The sequence below is a fragment of the Lactuca saligna genome, chromosome 3 (genome assembly GCF_052625555.1).
Source record: "Lactuca saligna cultivar CGN05327 chromosome 3, ASM5262555v1, whole genome shotgun sequence".
Classification (NCBI taxonomy): Eukaryota; Viridiplantae; Streptophyta; class Magnoliopsida; order Asterales; family Asteraceae; genus Lactuca; species Lactuca saligna.
Window position 1 is genome coordinate 116660123 of NC_136419.1, and position 15142 is coordinate 116675264.

A 15142-nucleotide genomic window follows, 5' to 3' on the forward strand; every position below is an offset into this window, starting at 1 on the left:
TGTAAACTCGAATCTAACCCACAAACCCATGAACCCGTATAATTAAACAGAACGTATCAAAGTTAATGTTTCTAACCCGCCAACCCATAACATGGATAATTATATAGGTTGATTCATTCTAACCGCTAACCCAAAACGATACGATTGACACCCTTAGCACTAACACTTGAGTTGCAGTTGCTTTCACGAAAGATTTCGAGCATTTATCTAAGGAGACAAAAAGGATATGTTATTCGAACCCTAGATTTTTTCGATTTCGTTTTTGCCTTATATTTTTTTATGCCACGTCATTACTAATTTCACTTTTTTCTTTTTAATATAATCTAAATTTATGTGTCTTTTCAGTTATTTTAACTCCAAAAAAATGAACGTATTTAAAATCGTATTATTAACTTACGAATGACGTACACGAAATCGGAAAACCAATTTGGGGGAGGGAGCAGTTGTTTCTATTCCCAATTTAGAAATTTCTCTGTAACCCTAAATTGATTTACGGAATCTGAGGTACAGATTATTTAATGCTTGAAAATACCTTTCGAATGATAATTTGGGATAGAACTGTTGAATCAAGATTTTGGGGATCGAGGCATAAATCACATCCCTGATCCCCACCAATCGGACCCATACGCAGAAACGTACTGGAATCTCCTCAATTTAGGAACTAGAAGACAGAGTGATCCGTTTTTGAGGAATCGATGGTCTAGGGTTTCGTTTTTCAACGAATCCCGAAACCAGAATCTCCTCTTTCTTCGTCAACCTCCGTAGCGACGATGGATTCTTCATCCTTTTCAAATCGGCTAGACATATTCGAGATTTACCGGCGCTATTGCGGTAACCTCCGATCAAATTTTTTTACTTTATTCTGAAACCACAATCATTTCCTTGATTCAGCGATGGGTTTTTTTGATTTGTTACCTTGTGAATGATGCGTATGAAAGAAAAACAATGTTTCTCCTATCTCCTGACATCTAACATCATCCAGAATTTCAGCTGGTTAAAGATTAAAAGTAGATTCAGTAATCAAGTACATTAAACTTGGAATGATGTTCATGGATTCGCTTTAACCCTTTCGATCCTGAAATTACTTAACTATTCCGCGTTTTAATCCACAGGCTATGCGATTCTGATGATTCAATTTCAATCAGTTAAATAACACACAACCAAACACCCTTTAATTCTTCCATTGGCTTTCTTTTCCAGAAATCACATCAGAGGCATATGCCTTTGGAGAAGATGGTTACAGACCAGCCAATGAGTCAAAGAAAGCCAAACTATACAGAGATGCATTATCCCAGCTCCTACAACTAGTTGAATCAAGAGTGGACAAAAGGTATTTATATGTGTTTCTTCTTTCTTTTCTTTCCTGATATATGATATTATGTTCATGGTAAGTAGTTATTATTATTCCTATTACTTTCATCTCATGGATTTTTTGAGTCAAGAGTAGACAAAAAGTTGTGTTTCTTACTTTCTTTGATAACAGAATGCCAATACTTGAAGAAATTCCTATGCTTATGTCAAGGCTTGATTTGATGGTGAGATTTGAACAAATTTTTTTTTCAATATATATTTATATGTGTGTGTTATAATATTATATGTTACCAATGAATACTTTTTTTTTTTTTTTTTTTTTTTTTTTTTTTTTTTTTTTAATACGTGTAGGTAGACTCATGTGAATTCTCACGTTTCTATAACTTTATGTTCTTCATATGCCGAGAAAATGGTCAAAGAAGCATAAGTAAGTTTGCATATCTAGAAAATATGGATAATGAATTATTTCATGCTACTTCTTTAAACCACTTTTTTAGATTTTTTTTTCTGTGAACTTTTCTCAGCTGTAAGCAGAGCAATCATTGCATGGAAATTAGTTTTATCCGGAAGGTTCCGATTACTCAATCAATGGTGCAGTTTTGTTGAGGTGCTTTTAGTTAATAACAATTTGGTTATTTGGTTGTTTACATCTTTCTAGACATGAATTTGGTATTTTTCATGTCGTATATTTCGAATCAACTAATTTTGTAAGTTTAATTGTAGAAAAATCAGAGGCACAATATCTCAGAGGACACATGGCGACAAGTTTTGGCATTTAGCAGATGTGTACATGAAAATCTTGAAGGATATGATCCTGAAGGCACTATAACTTTCTCCATTAAGTCATTTTTTCCAAGTGCTTACAAATTATATAAAAAAATGATGATTAAAAGATATTCCAATTTTTTGAATAATTTTTCTTTATATGTCTAATGTCCTCTTTTGTATTTGTATGTGTCAGGAGCTTGGCCTGTTTTGATTGATGAGTTTGTGGAGCATATGTATATCATAAATGGATCTGAAGATGCTCGAAATTTCTCTTGCAGTTGTGGTGACCTAGAAACCGAACCAATTGTTGATTCTCTCCCTGGTATGTGCATACAGATACTCCGGTACAATACACTTTTTTACGACTGATCCAGACTGTCAGTCCGGTACAATGCACTTTTTTTGGACTAATCCAGACCATCGGTCCGGTACAATACACTTTTTTTGGATTGAACAGTCCGGTACAATACACTTTTTTACGATTGATCCAGACTATCAGTCCGGTACAATACACTTTTTTAGGACTGATCCAGACCATCAGTCTGGTACAATACACTTTTTTAGGACTGATCCAGACTATCAGTCCAGTACAATACACTTTTTTAGGACTGATCCAGACTATCAGTCCGGTACAATACATTTTTTTAGGACTGATCCAGACTGTTAGTCCGGTACAATACACTTTTTTAGGACTGATCCAGATTATCAGTCCGGTACAATACACTTTTTTAGGACTGATCTAGAGTGTCAGTCCGGTACAATACACTTTTTTTAGGACTGAGAGTTTGGTACAAATAATTATTTAGGAATGTATGGTAGTGGACTGACAATGACAATATTTGGACACATTTTTTTGAAGGATTGAAAATTCTTCCTGGGGTGAAGAGGAAATTGGGTGAGGAAGAATATAGGGATTGTAATACAATTTTGAATTCAAAAAGAAGGCAAACTGATTTTCGGGAGGGATGTGGAATGAGTAGTAGTAGCCCATCGTGTGCTGTGGAGGGCAGCCTTTCAAAAGGTTTTGCAGAACTTTTCTCTGGTCTTTCTTGTTTGCAGTTTGATCGTGAAACCAGGGTTCCGTTTACATTATAACTCTTTTTTTTTTTTTTTTTTTTTTTTTTTTTTTTCTTTTTTGTGTTTTAGCTCTATGTGTGTATGTGTGTGTGTGTGAATTCATATATATTTCGTTCGTATCCCCGATTTTTCATATTTTTGACTTTCTTTTTGGGGTAGGCGATGGTTTAAAGTGTATTGTGTGATTGATAAATGGAATAAGAAAATCACACCATTTATGTGGTAAGATCGTTTAAAGTCGTGTGATAAGTAATGTTATATTGGGCTGATGAATGTTGTCCACGTGTTTGATGAAATGTCTCAAACAGCTTTGTGAACAGATAGATAAACATTATGGTGTTTGATGAAATACCTCGAATAATGTTTTTTTTTTTTTTTTAAATAACAAATTGATGGATTATGATGCGTTTCAATACCTCAAAAGGAGTCTTAAAGAACAAATTAATGTCATTTAAGTATTTGATGTAATGCCTAAAATTATATTAAGAATAAATTGATGCCGTTTATGTTTTGTGGAAGGAATTGCTTGAAAGGAGTTTTTGAAGGTAGAAAGAACACTATAAATTGAAAACAACAAAGAACAAATGGTTGCCTTTTAGGTGTTTGATTAAATATAAATGCCCCAAAAAGTATTGTAAACAACAACAGAACAAATGCTTGCCTTTTGGTGTTTAATTATATGCACGAAAGAGTTTTAAAGCAAGAAACATGAAAGCTATACATACATTTATATTAGATGTAGCATTCAAGAAGGGGGAAATAGCAAAGGACCAGAGCATGATCTTGCGATTTTGCCATTGTTGAGATATATGGTATTGAGCTTGTGTTGGCACCAATGGAGTTGAGGAGTGGATATAAGTGACATCATGAGTACTCGTGACACAAGCTTCAACTCGATCATGGCAAACATCATGTCTTTCTTCTGAGAATCTTCTAAATCTGTCACTTTGTTTCTCAACCAACATTTGTTTCTCAACCAACATCTCTTTTTTCCCTTTAAATTCTTCATCCACAACTCTTTCTATAAAAAAAAAAAACAGCTCAAATTAATTCATCTCTATATCAAACATAGATTAGGCTCCTAAGCCAGCAACATGGGGTTGATGAGAATTTCAATTCAAATGTGGATTGCTCTTGGATATTGAGCTCTTATGTCGGACACTTGCACGCCACAATGTGAGTTTTAATTAGACCTACACATTGATGGTCTCAGATCTGTCTCTAAACAGTCTGGTTTTTTTTTTTCAGAAATGTATTTTTTTCCGTCTGGTATTAATGTGGTCCGGTCTTTTTTAGACCAATCTTGCGGTCTTTGCCAACGCCTTTTCTTGGTTCGGATTTGAGGTATTTCGGTTCCATTTTTTTTTAATCCTATTTTTGTTTTTTCTGTTTTTTCTATCTGATTATGGTTTCAACCCCACATTTATTTTAATTAGATTTAATCATGTATAATAATCAACAAGACTTATAATTAAGATTTAAACTTTATATTAAGTTTAAATTTCATAATTCACTACATATATTTTAAATATATTATTGAAAGTTTGTTCACACATATGTTTCATTTTGAAGTTGGTTTTTGTATTTTTATCAATCAATAAAAGTTATGTTGGATAAATTGTAAGTAGGACTTAGTTAATTTCACAAATAAACAAGTTAGACTGTTGAATGATTTCATAAATGTAGTTAAGTAAGAGTTGGGTGGTTCATAAATGCGAGTATGAAATACCCATATGCATGTAGTATAAATAGGTGGTGGTTGGGTTGATGTTATCACATTTACAAGAAAACAGTTTTAAATATTTGGCTGCAAATTCTTAATGATATTGTTGTATCTGTTTTGCCTAAATCCCGACTTTTGAGTTGATTGTTGTGGGATGCAGAAACCACGTTGCAAAAATTATGGTGCTTTGTTTGCAAATGAAGGGAATTATGAGTAGTTTTCATTTGTACTTGTTTATTTTTATCTTTTCCTTTTATGTTTCTATTGATTGTTTTCTTTGTTGTAACAAATGTGTGAATAAATGTGAAACTATTTTTTTTTTCCACACATTTTTTACAAGAAAGAAAACAATATGAAAGGAAAGGATAAAGAGAACCATAACTAAAACGATAAAGATAAACAAGTACAAATGGATGCTACTCGACGAGGGTTTGGCAAAATAAATACAACAATATCCATTTTTAAGTTAACACTTACTCAACCATCACCTCTCTCTCTCTCTCTCTCTCTCTCTATATATATATATATATATATATATATATATATATATATATATATATATATATATATATATATATATATATATATATATATAAGGGTATAACTCGGATATTTATAAAATTATCCAGCTCCAACCAAACTTCTCTATTTATGAAATTAATCGACTCCTGCTTACAACCTATATATCTAACATAATATTTTTATCCATCGGTAAAAATACAAAAACTAACATCAAAATGAAATATATGTATGAACAACCATTCAATAACAACCATTCAATAAAATATTTAAAATATTAAACTTAATAGTTAATATAAATATAAAGCTTTAAACCTTAAATATAATGCTTGTTTTACAAAGGGAAACCATAAAGTTCCAATAGTCTAGAGTTTAATCTTAACATTTATTTTTTAACAGAAAAATATCAATTATTTTATATTTTATCCAAATTAACTAAACAGTCTTTATTAGTTTGCTGAGCTTCGGCTCTTTCCCAAAAAAACTAAACAATCATTATTATTTTTTTTCCAACAAAAAATGACAGATTAGTGTATAAAGTTAGATAATCAGAACTTTTATGTTTAAAAAATAAATTTTGTAATTAAACCCTAAACTAACCCAAAATATTATAACTTTATTGGAGATCTCTCTTTTATAAATGAGAAAATATTATAACATGATTAAATCTGATTAAAATAAATGTAGGTTTGAAAACATATTCAGATTATAAAAAATTGAAAATGGGAACCAAACCTTAAAAAACCCGATTCCAAACCGAAAAAGGCGCACGTAAAGACCACATTACCATATCACCAAAAAATGAGATATTTTCCAAAAAAACAGAACTGCGTTAAGACCGAACCGTAGTGGCGGAGCTAGATGGGGCGTTGAGGGTACTACAGTACCTCCCAAAAACTATTTTATATATATAAAATATATTATTTATAAACATTTTTCATGTTATTATACCCCGATATTTTATAACTACATATCATATATATTAACAATATTTGTACTTCTATATCAAAATTTCTGGTTCCGCCACTACCAAGCGTTATCGCTATAGATCGTCCATATGAGTTTGAGATCACCAATTATATCAAATTTTAAGTCATTTAGTGAGTTGCGTGGGAGTTTCAGTTTCAGTTGATTGTAGAAGGCCACTATACCTTATTTATAGCTCCTGTAATATACTTGTAAATTAAGTAATCTATATGGGTTTATTTATAACGAGTGTTTATGTTGAGTAAGAATGATCACCTGTCGCAATGTACGTGTAAGATCATGCAAGAGATTGAAGTCTCGTGGGTCTTCTAATGGTGAACGAGTCCATGAAAGATGGTTACTTGTTCTCCACCAAGGTTTCTTCTTGTCTACTTCGATAAATGACTTGAATGTCTTCATGCATTTCTCTATGGTTTTCAACACGTCAGTCGCCCTCATCATTAGCTCTCCGTTCCTTTCTTCTTTCTTGTGGTTTGCTTTTTCTTAAAATGCACAAAACATTCGATTTTTATTAAACAAAAGGCACCAACATATTTGATAAAAGTACCCTTATCCCTTATGTTAAGATATAATATAATACCCAAATCTGGAAAAAAGAAAATCCGTAGATGTAAAAACGTCTAACTAACTTAATTTTTTTTTTGTTCAAACCATCAACCATGCACACTTTATAGTTTATAATAGAACAACAAACTAACAACTCGAATAAGAAGCCTTTGTAAAGCCCAAAATCCAAACTAGTAAAGTGACCCTGTAACCCCTATAAAATCAACTTACAATCTATAACTTTTATCTTTCATTGTATAAAACAAATTCATAAGAAAGCTTTATATAGACGTTACGGGTAGACGGCAACAAGCTATACTGCAATCCTTTTTTAAATGACAAAACTATTTTTTTTTTAAAACAATATTTATAGATCTTGAAGTCATAACTTACAAAACTATTTTTTTTTTTAAAACAACATTTATAGATTTTGGAGTCATAACTTACAATGAAAAAACTAATAGTAAGTTGGCAATAAAGTTTCATAAATCCATTATATTTTGACGTTTTTCTTTTAATCATCAAATTTTTTGATTCAACTAAGTTTATTTCTTTTCTACCAAACCACTACATAAAAACCACTATCACGGAATTTATTAGATTTACCATTGGAAGAAACTCCTTTTTAATGATTTAACCAATAAAACTTTGAATATTTAATAAAAATACTATTTTTAAGCAAAACACATATTCTTCCGTTTTGCAATTCAGTATTGGAAAAAGCATAGAGCGGTTAGACTAGAAAATTTTGTGGTTTAAAAAAAAACAAATTATATGGTTTCTATGGAATTTGGACAATTATTTATGTACTAATTTTTTTTCTAGTGAAATTTAAACTTCGGTCAAACTCTGTTTTTCAAAGTGTTCATAACAAATGATCACCATTAAAACTCATTAATATGTTTGTAAAAAACAAAGACTTTGATTATTTTTTACATACTAACTGAAAAACTTGAAAGCTAGTTGTTATATAAAAAGTCAGGTGATAAAAATTACGTTTTATAAAACTAGCTGAAAGATGTAAAATGATATAAAATGATATTTAAAAGAATATGTTTTTTAAAAATAATTAATGCTATATTTGAAAAATAAAAAAAAAACTCATAAAAAGCTAGTCTAAATAATTAAAAAAAAACCAACCTATAAATACTTTTTAATCTGTTAAACATAACAATCTAAAAAAACTCGAAAAGTAAGTTAACTTATTAGCTAGTTTTAGATAGGACTGTAAATGAACCGAACGAACACGAACGAGGCTTGTTCATGTTTGTTCGTTTAAGTTAGTCAAACAAACGAACATACACGAATGGATAAACAAAGGAGTTTTATTGTTTCTGTTCATTCGTTTAACAAATTACATTATCCATGTTAGTGAACATGCTAAACGAATATAAACAAACAAATATAATTGAACATAAACAAACATATAATATAGTAATGTAATCACACATAATTAAATTAATTCGGATCCTCCATCATTTTGGTTAAACTTACACGTTTCATATCTCGTTAGTTTAAGTTTACATGTTTCATCCTTTCGAGACATAAAATGACTATAATATCTTTTTGATTTATTATTATTATATATATATATATATATATATATATATATATATATATATATATATATATATATATATGATCATTTTTAATTAATAAAAAATCTAATTAAATAAAAAAAATTCACCGACCCTCTTTCCCCTAAAATTTTGATAAATATCAAACATCACTAGTCACCATCGGTAATCAAAATCTTCTACAACAACCACCACCGAAAATAACATTGGTATCGATCCCCAAACAATACTTTGACAATGAGACCTGACCACAAACCTGCATTGTAACACCTAGAATCAGAAAGACCAAGAAAGGAAAGAAAAGCCCTAAGTCGAAGGAGTCAACTCGTTGAGTCTAAGGAAGAACTCGACGAGTCGGAGCGGGCTCCTATGGAAGATTAAGTGACCGAATCGACGAGTCGGCGAGTGGACTCGGCGAGTCTGGTCTGAGTTGGGAAACCCTAATTCCGGGACTTTGTACCATATTTAATCATCATATTATCTTCCATAGGCTTCATTTGCGCCCCCTATAGTCCAGAACTCGAAACCCTAGCCACCCAACCTCATTCTTGAGCTAGTTTCTTGCCTTGTGAGTGAATTGAAGCTTGGAGAAGGAAGAAGGACCTTTGTGGTGCAAGAAGGAGATATAGATCCAGAGTTGGAGTAGCATTTTAGACCATTTGGAGGTAAAAAGCTTATGCCTTGACTATTAATCATCTAGATCCCTTTCTAGCATATATTTTGTCACATTTGGACCATTTCCAAGGGCAATCCGAACTTTGAGCATCGCGGACGAAAAGGACTTGAGATCTGAGCATTTTTGAGCTTGAGGAGCTCTGAGGGGGTAGCTTTACCCAACCATAGCCTCATTCCATAACCTAGACCTTCATATTAGCTTGGATTTGGTGTTCTAACTTCATAACACCTTGCATGCACGTAAAGTTAGCAAATTTACCTGCAATGCTAGCATTTGGAGTCCAGATCTATGGGTTGGAGGTGTTAGAATGAATTGTAATCGATAGAATAGAGATGTCATAAGGAGGACTTGGCGAGTCGGGTCGTAAACCTAAACCCTTCTGTCTATGAGTCGGACCAGTGAGTGGGGTTAGTGAGGATTCAGTCAGTCTGGACCCATAATGATCATCAAGATCATAACACTTGACGAGTTCAATGAGGAACTCGGCGAGTCCAAGACAATCTTCTTAGTTATGAAGATGAACTCGAAGAGTTGTTCACACAACTCGGTGAGTCAAAGCCTAGACATTCATGCGATGATGATGAACTCGACGAGTTCAAGGATGAACTCAGCGAGTTGGTTGAAGATGGTCCCGAAGTGTTAGTTGAAGGAGAACTCGTCGAGTTATTTCCGGACTCGACGAGTAGAGTCGAGGTTGTTTTGAGATAGAAGTGCATGGACTCAGCGAGTTGGTAGAACAACTCGGCGAGTCGGGTCAACTGGAAGGTTGACTTTGACCAGAGTTGACTTAGTTGACCTTGGGAGGACAATTTAGGCTAAGTGTTATTATTGGTATTGGTAGCTCAGGGAGCTAGAGGAGCAGCGTTTCGGATAGTTGTCAGTTAGCAGCCAAAGGGTTATTGGCCGAGTTCAGCAGTTCAGGTGAGATTTCCTTACAGTAGGAACAGGTCTATGACTACAATGCGGACCCATTTAGTTAGTAATAGTTTTCAGACTTCGGTCCGAAGCAGTAGTAGTATGTTTGATGTCTTCGTGGCTCAGGCAGGATTATGTGTTATGTGTTCCGGACTACGGTCCGATGCAGTATGCAATATATATGTTTATGTTCTATGTTATGCTTATGCTATGCCATGTTCAGTTAGTTCCAGACTTCGGTCCGATGCAGAGGGCAAGGCCCTGGTTAGTTCCGGACTTCGGTCCGATGCAGTTTTCGGACTTTGATCCGACGCAAAGGGCAAGCCCCAAGTAGTTCCGGACTTTGGTCTGATGCAGTGGGCAAGGCCCAATATGTGCTTATATGTTATTGTATGGTATGTGGTAGATTGTGGGAGCTCACTAAGCTTCGTGCTTACAGTTTCAGTTTTGGTTTCAGGTACTCAGTTTTCAAAAGAGGAGCTCGGAAAGATTACAGTGCACACACTATCCGAGTAGTTTTTGACTGTCGATTGAATTGATAGAGAGCAATTGTAAATTTTCTTTTCAGTTGATAAATAACTTTATTGATTTATAAATGAAATTGGTGATTACATGATGAAATATAAATGAAATGACATCAGGATTCTTGAGAGAAGACTAAAAGTATAGAAGTTTGAGTTCGAGTCCTCTAGTCCTGTGTAAAAACAATTTAGTCTTTGGCATTTTCTCCTTGGACTTTCGATTTGAATTTAAAATAAACTTTATACATTATAGAATATAAATGTATAATTATAAAATTTGTATGGAGCGGGTTATAAACGGAACGGATCGGCGATGATTCATACCCGACCCATTTAATAAAATGGTTAATGGGTATGAGTCGTTAACGGGTAAACGGATCAAAAACTATACTCCAAACCCGTGTAATTATTAAGGGTTTAGATCGGATTAGGATCAAAACGGGCTTCATTTTTCTTCATTTTCAAATGTAACTTGATATTTTTTTCCATTACTTTTTTCATATACACTCATTTTTTTAAGAAAAAAACATTGACCACATTTAATAATGCTAAAAATATTAATAAACAATGTTTTAGTGTACCTGAAACTTGAGGAACTAGTAGTAGGCTCTTAAGTGAAGACCTTCTCTGATTAAAATTCCAATACCTTTTGCCATTTTCAGACCTTTCATCCTCCATAAACCTCTCTAGCAGAATCTGAAACCTCTGAAATTTAAGTACCAAAGTACTACTACACAATGCACCATAATCCGATGTACAAGTATCATGATCACAGGAATCAGCAATAGCTTCAAGCTTTCTATATTGATCATGGAGTGCTTCCCATGATAAACATGATTGAGCCACATACACCATCTCAAAATCACTTTCCATGCTCTTTAAAATTCTTTCATCGCCACTCAAACGCCGTTTATTATTCCCCACAAGCGCCTCTAAAACGTTAATCAATAAATATATATCAAGAAAGATTAATATTTCATTGATGGATTAATTGAATTAATGGTGAAATTATGAGAAAAGAAACTCACGAAGTGCACATGTTCGTTCTTGGTTGAGAAGATCAAACCAGTTCACTCTTTCAGTGTAAGATTTGTAAAATGAATCTTCTTCTTCTTCATCAGGTTTAAAAAAAGCTGTAAATATGAGGGAATATTATCTGATTATGTATTTACCAGAAAACCAGGAATAAACGGATTTAACGACGTCGTTAAGACCATGTTGAGAGTGACACTGCACCTGTTAACTCCGGTGTGGCTCCATCGTAGTCAGTGTCTGCTTGATCTTCTTCTGGTAAAGTGCATGAAGATGACGGGGTGTTTGAAATTACCTCCATGTCCCTAAGGGTATCAAAAGAGTAAGAACTAATAGGTGAACTTGCACCAGAAAAGCTTGTGCTTTCATCATCAAGATCCGAACTTGAACATATAGACATGGTTTCTTGATCAACAGACTCGATGTGAACGTCACAAAAGGCTATTTTAGTAATTTCAGGAGAACTACACTCATGGCGTAAAAGCAAGAACTCATGAGTATTGTTTGAGGAGCTTAAAGAATCACCAACTTCATACCACAAATCTTCATCTTCTTCTTCTTCTCTTTGTGCTTCGGTGTTGCAATGGTTGAATCTTGAAAACGAGCGTGTTATGATTATTAAGACTCCATTGACATGTGAGAATAGAGAGTGATTAATGAGAAGGATCCATGTTTTTAGGGTTTTGATCCAGAGGATAATTTGACAGAAGAAGAGGAAGAAGGGATGGATATAGAAGCTTAGATAAAACCACTTCATAAATCCATCTGGGATCAAGAAGACTTCAATAATAAGCCAACAGTTTGCAAGCAAAGCCATGAATAAAAGACTCTCGCAAGCCTTAGTAAACACATATAAAGAAAGTAGTGGTTTGTTTGTCCAAAATATTATGTATCTAAAATATGAAAGATATGTAAAATTGACCATTTAAACAATTTTTTTTTTATCTTCTTTTATATATAGTTTTATGAATAGTTGACATATTAGATATGATTATCTATCGAAACTTAAAAATGACACGTGAGTTTTTTTTAGAATGACTCTTTAACACATGATATTTTCTATGATTTTTTTGGTAACAAATCAAATTCAATTCAAATTTTAAAAATACAAAATCATATCCTAATAACATTATTATGTTTATTTTGTTTAACAAATTAATTCATAATTATTTACAATCAACAACATCTTGGTTTTTTTTACATTTATTAATTTTTTATTTATATAAAAATTTAAATATACCAACCGTGGTTTCCGTTTCCACATGTTATAACTTAGTTACAATAATAATACTATGTTTTTAATAAAATGATTTAAAAGATTGTAAATACCTAAGAGATTTAAGTTTTTTTTTTTTTTTTTTTTTTTTTTCATTTATTTTCTTAAAATAGCAATGAAAAACCTCTCTTTACTCAGTTTTCAAATCAAGCTTACACATTTACATGCTTTTGGTTGAAGCTTTTTCAATTATTATGACCAAACATTTTGAAGAATTTATTAAACCAAAAGGCTTTTGAAAAAGCTCCTGCTGTGAATGTTCGAAGTGTTGAATTATAGAGTCTGATTGTTTCTAGATCAGCTGACCATTGTTATAGTGACTAAGCAATGGGTTCCTAGTAGAGTACTTAACAAGCATATATGTGATGCCTATTTATCATCAAAAGAGGGTTTCCACAAGGCTACACATCGAAGTATATATAAGTTTTCGGGTTCTATGGAGGGTTTTACCGCCATTTGGTTTTCGATCGATGACCTTTTCGACCAGCTTCATGGAGCCAAATATTTCTCCAAAATAGACCTCAGATCAGGGTACCATCAGCTGCAAGTCCAGGAGGGTGATGTTCCTAAAACAACATTCCAGACTCGATATGGTCACTACGAGTTCGTAGTAATGCCCTTTGGTCTAACCAACGCACCGACAATATTCATGGACCTGATGAATCGGGTGTGCCGTCCTTTCCTGGACAAGTTCATTACCGTATTCATCGACGATATACTTGTTTATTCCAGAAGCGAGGAAGATCACACACAACATTTGAGATTAGTGATGGAAACTCTAAGGACAGAGAGGCTATACGCTAAATTCTCTGAGTGCGAATTCTGGATTCGAAAAGTAACCTTCCTAGGTCACGTGGTAAGTGAGGAAGGCATACACGTGGACCCATCCAAAATCAAAGCAATAGAGAACTAGCCAACATCGAAGACGCCCACACAAATCCTTCAATTCTTGGGTCTTGCTGGCTATTATCGCAGGTTCATCCAAAAAATTTCTAGAATTGCCAAACCTTTAACCATTCTGACACATAAAGGTATACCCTTTTGTTGGAGTGAGAAACAAGACACTGTATTTCAGACGTTGAAGCAGGCCCTATGCAGTGTACCTATCATGTCTCTGCTCGAAGGGACGGAGGAATTCGTTGTTTACTGTGATGCATCCAATCATGGCTTAAGCTGTGTGCATATGCAGCGATGAAAAGTTATTGCTTATGCCTTAAGACAGCTGAAGGCACACAAAGTCAATTATACAACCTACGACCTGGAGTTGGGAGCAGTGGTCTTCGCATTGAAAATATGGAGACATTACCTTTACGGAACCAAGTGCACGATCTTCATTGACCATAAAAGCCTACAACACATCTTCGACTAGAAGGAGTTGAACATGAGACAACGGCGGTGGGTAGAGCTGCTTAGCGATTACGAGTGTGAAATACATTACCATCCCGACAAGGCCAATGTGGTTGCAGATGCCATCAGCCAGAAGGAGTACTCAGGTAATAAAGTGAAGGCGCTAACTATGACCATCCATTCCCACTTATCCTCACAAATCAAAGATGTCACACCCCAAAACCGGAACGGAGGAAATGTTCAGTGGTGGGGGACGTCATGTACAGTATCACAACACAGATAATAGTAAACAAGCAAACAACATCATCCACTGCATTAATAATATAATTTAATACCAGTGTGTTCTGTATAGTTTATAAGACACCAAAAATGCAATTCAAAACATACGACGAGTCTTGAATGCGCTCCATTTTCTCAAAAGCTGACATCGGTACCTGTCTACTGATGTCTTGAGAATACAAGTTATTTTGAAAGAGTTTGTCAACTTTAAAGCTGGTGAGTTCATAAGTATTTTAGTGTTATTGTTTGTATCAAAATGTTTGTAGTAAAAGTATGTTAATGTTTTGTAAATATTTGTAACTCCTAGAAAATCCTATATTTTCTATTAAAAGTAGTCTTCTACCAAGACACGACTATTTTGTATGTTTGTTTTTTGTAAAAGTGTTTGTTTTTCCCAATTGTAACTATCATTATCAAAATATAGTTTGTACATTATTGTATAAGTGAAGTGATCATAAAATAAATGTAGAGGGGTAAATTTATGTAGTACTGTAGTGTTGTATTATAGTAACTACTGTTGTACTAACTACCTTAAACCGAATTTATATTAAGGTTTTATGTGATTAATTGTACCATGCTATCGACTAT

At 33.5% G+C, this 15142-nt stretch overlaps 2 protein-coding genes across 2 annotated transcripts; one reads left to right on the forward strand and one right to left on the reverse strand.

Moving 5' to 3' along the window:
• Positions 1-410: 410 nt before the first annotated feature.
• AAR3 (defective in cullin neddylation protein (DUF298)) lies at positions 411-3382 on the forward strand. Its single transcript, XM_078985758.1, has 8 exons — positions 411-831; positions 1201-1330; positions 1484-1535; positions 1663-1738; positions 1836-1918; positions 2035-2131; positions 2273-2401; positions 2939-3382. The coding sequence occupies exons 1-8, from the start codon at positions 771-773 to the stop codon at positions 3172-3174; spliced, it is 864 nt and encodes a 287-aa protein (XP_078841884.1). The 5' UTR covers positions 411-770; the 3' UTR covers positions 3175-3382.
• Positions 3383-3803: 421 nt separating this feature from the next.
• Positions 3804-12496, reverse strand: LOC145037166 (uncharacterized). Its single transcript, XM_078985759.1, has 5 exons — positions 11857-12496; positions 11649-11753; positions 11202-11552; positions 6641-6867; positions 3804-4177 (listed from the first exon to the last, which is right to left on the reverse strand). The coding sequence occupies exons 1-5, from the start codon at positions 12467-12469 to the stop codon at positions 3902-3904; spliced, it is 1572 nt and encodes a 523-aa protein (XP_078841885.1). The 5' UTR covers positions 12470-12496; the 3' UTR covers positions 3804-3901.
• Between the last annotated feature and the right edge of the window lie 2646 nt (positions 12497-15142).

Excerpts from the sequence above, each read along its gene's own strand:
- AAR3 (XM_078985758.1), top strand. The coding sequence starts at position 771 with ATGGATTCTTCATCCTTTTCAAATCGGCTAGACATATTCGAGATTTAC. Across the intron at positions 1,331-1,483 it reads GAATCAAGAGTGGACAAAAG|AATGCCAATACTTGAAGAAA; the intron begins GTATTTATATGT and ends CTTTGATAACAG. Across the intron at positions 2,132-2,272 it reads TGAAGGATATGATCCTGAAG|GAGCTTGGCCTGTTTTGATT; the intron begins GCACTATAACTT and ends TGTATGTGTCAG.
- LOC145037166 (XM_078985759.1), bottom strand. The coding sequence starts at position 12,469 with ATGGCTTTGCTTGCAAACTGTTGGCTTATTATTGAAGTCTTCTTGATC. Across the intron at positions 11,754-11,856 it reads AGCCACACCGGAGTTAACAG|CTTTTTTTAAACCTGATGAA; the intron begins GTGCAGTGTCAC and ends TCATATTTACAG. Across the intron at positions 6,868-11,201 it reads ACTAGTTCCTCAAGTTTCAG|AAAAAGCAAACCACAAGAAA; the intron begins GTACACTAAAAC and ends GTGCATTTTAAG.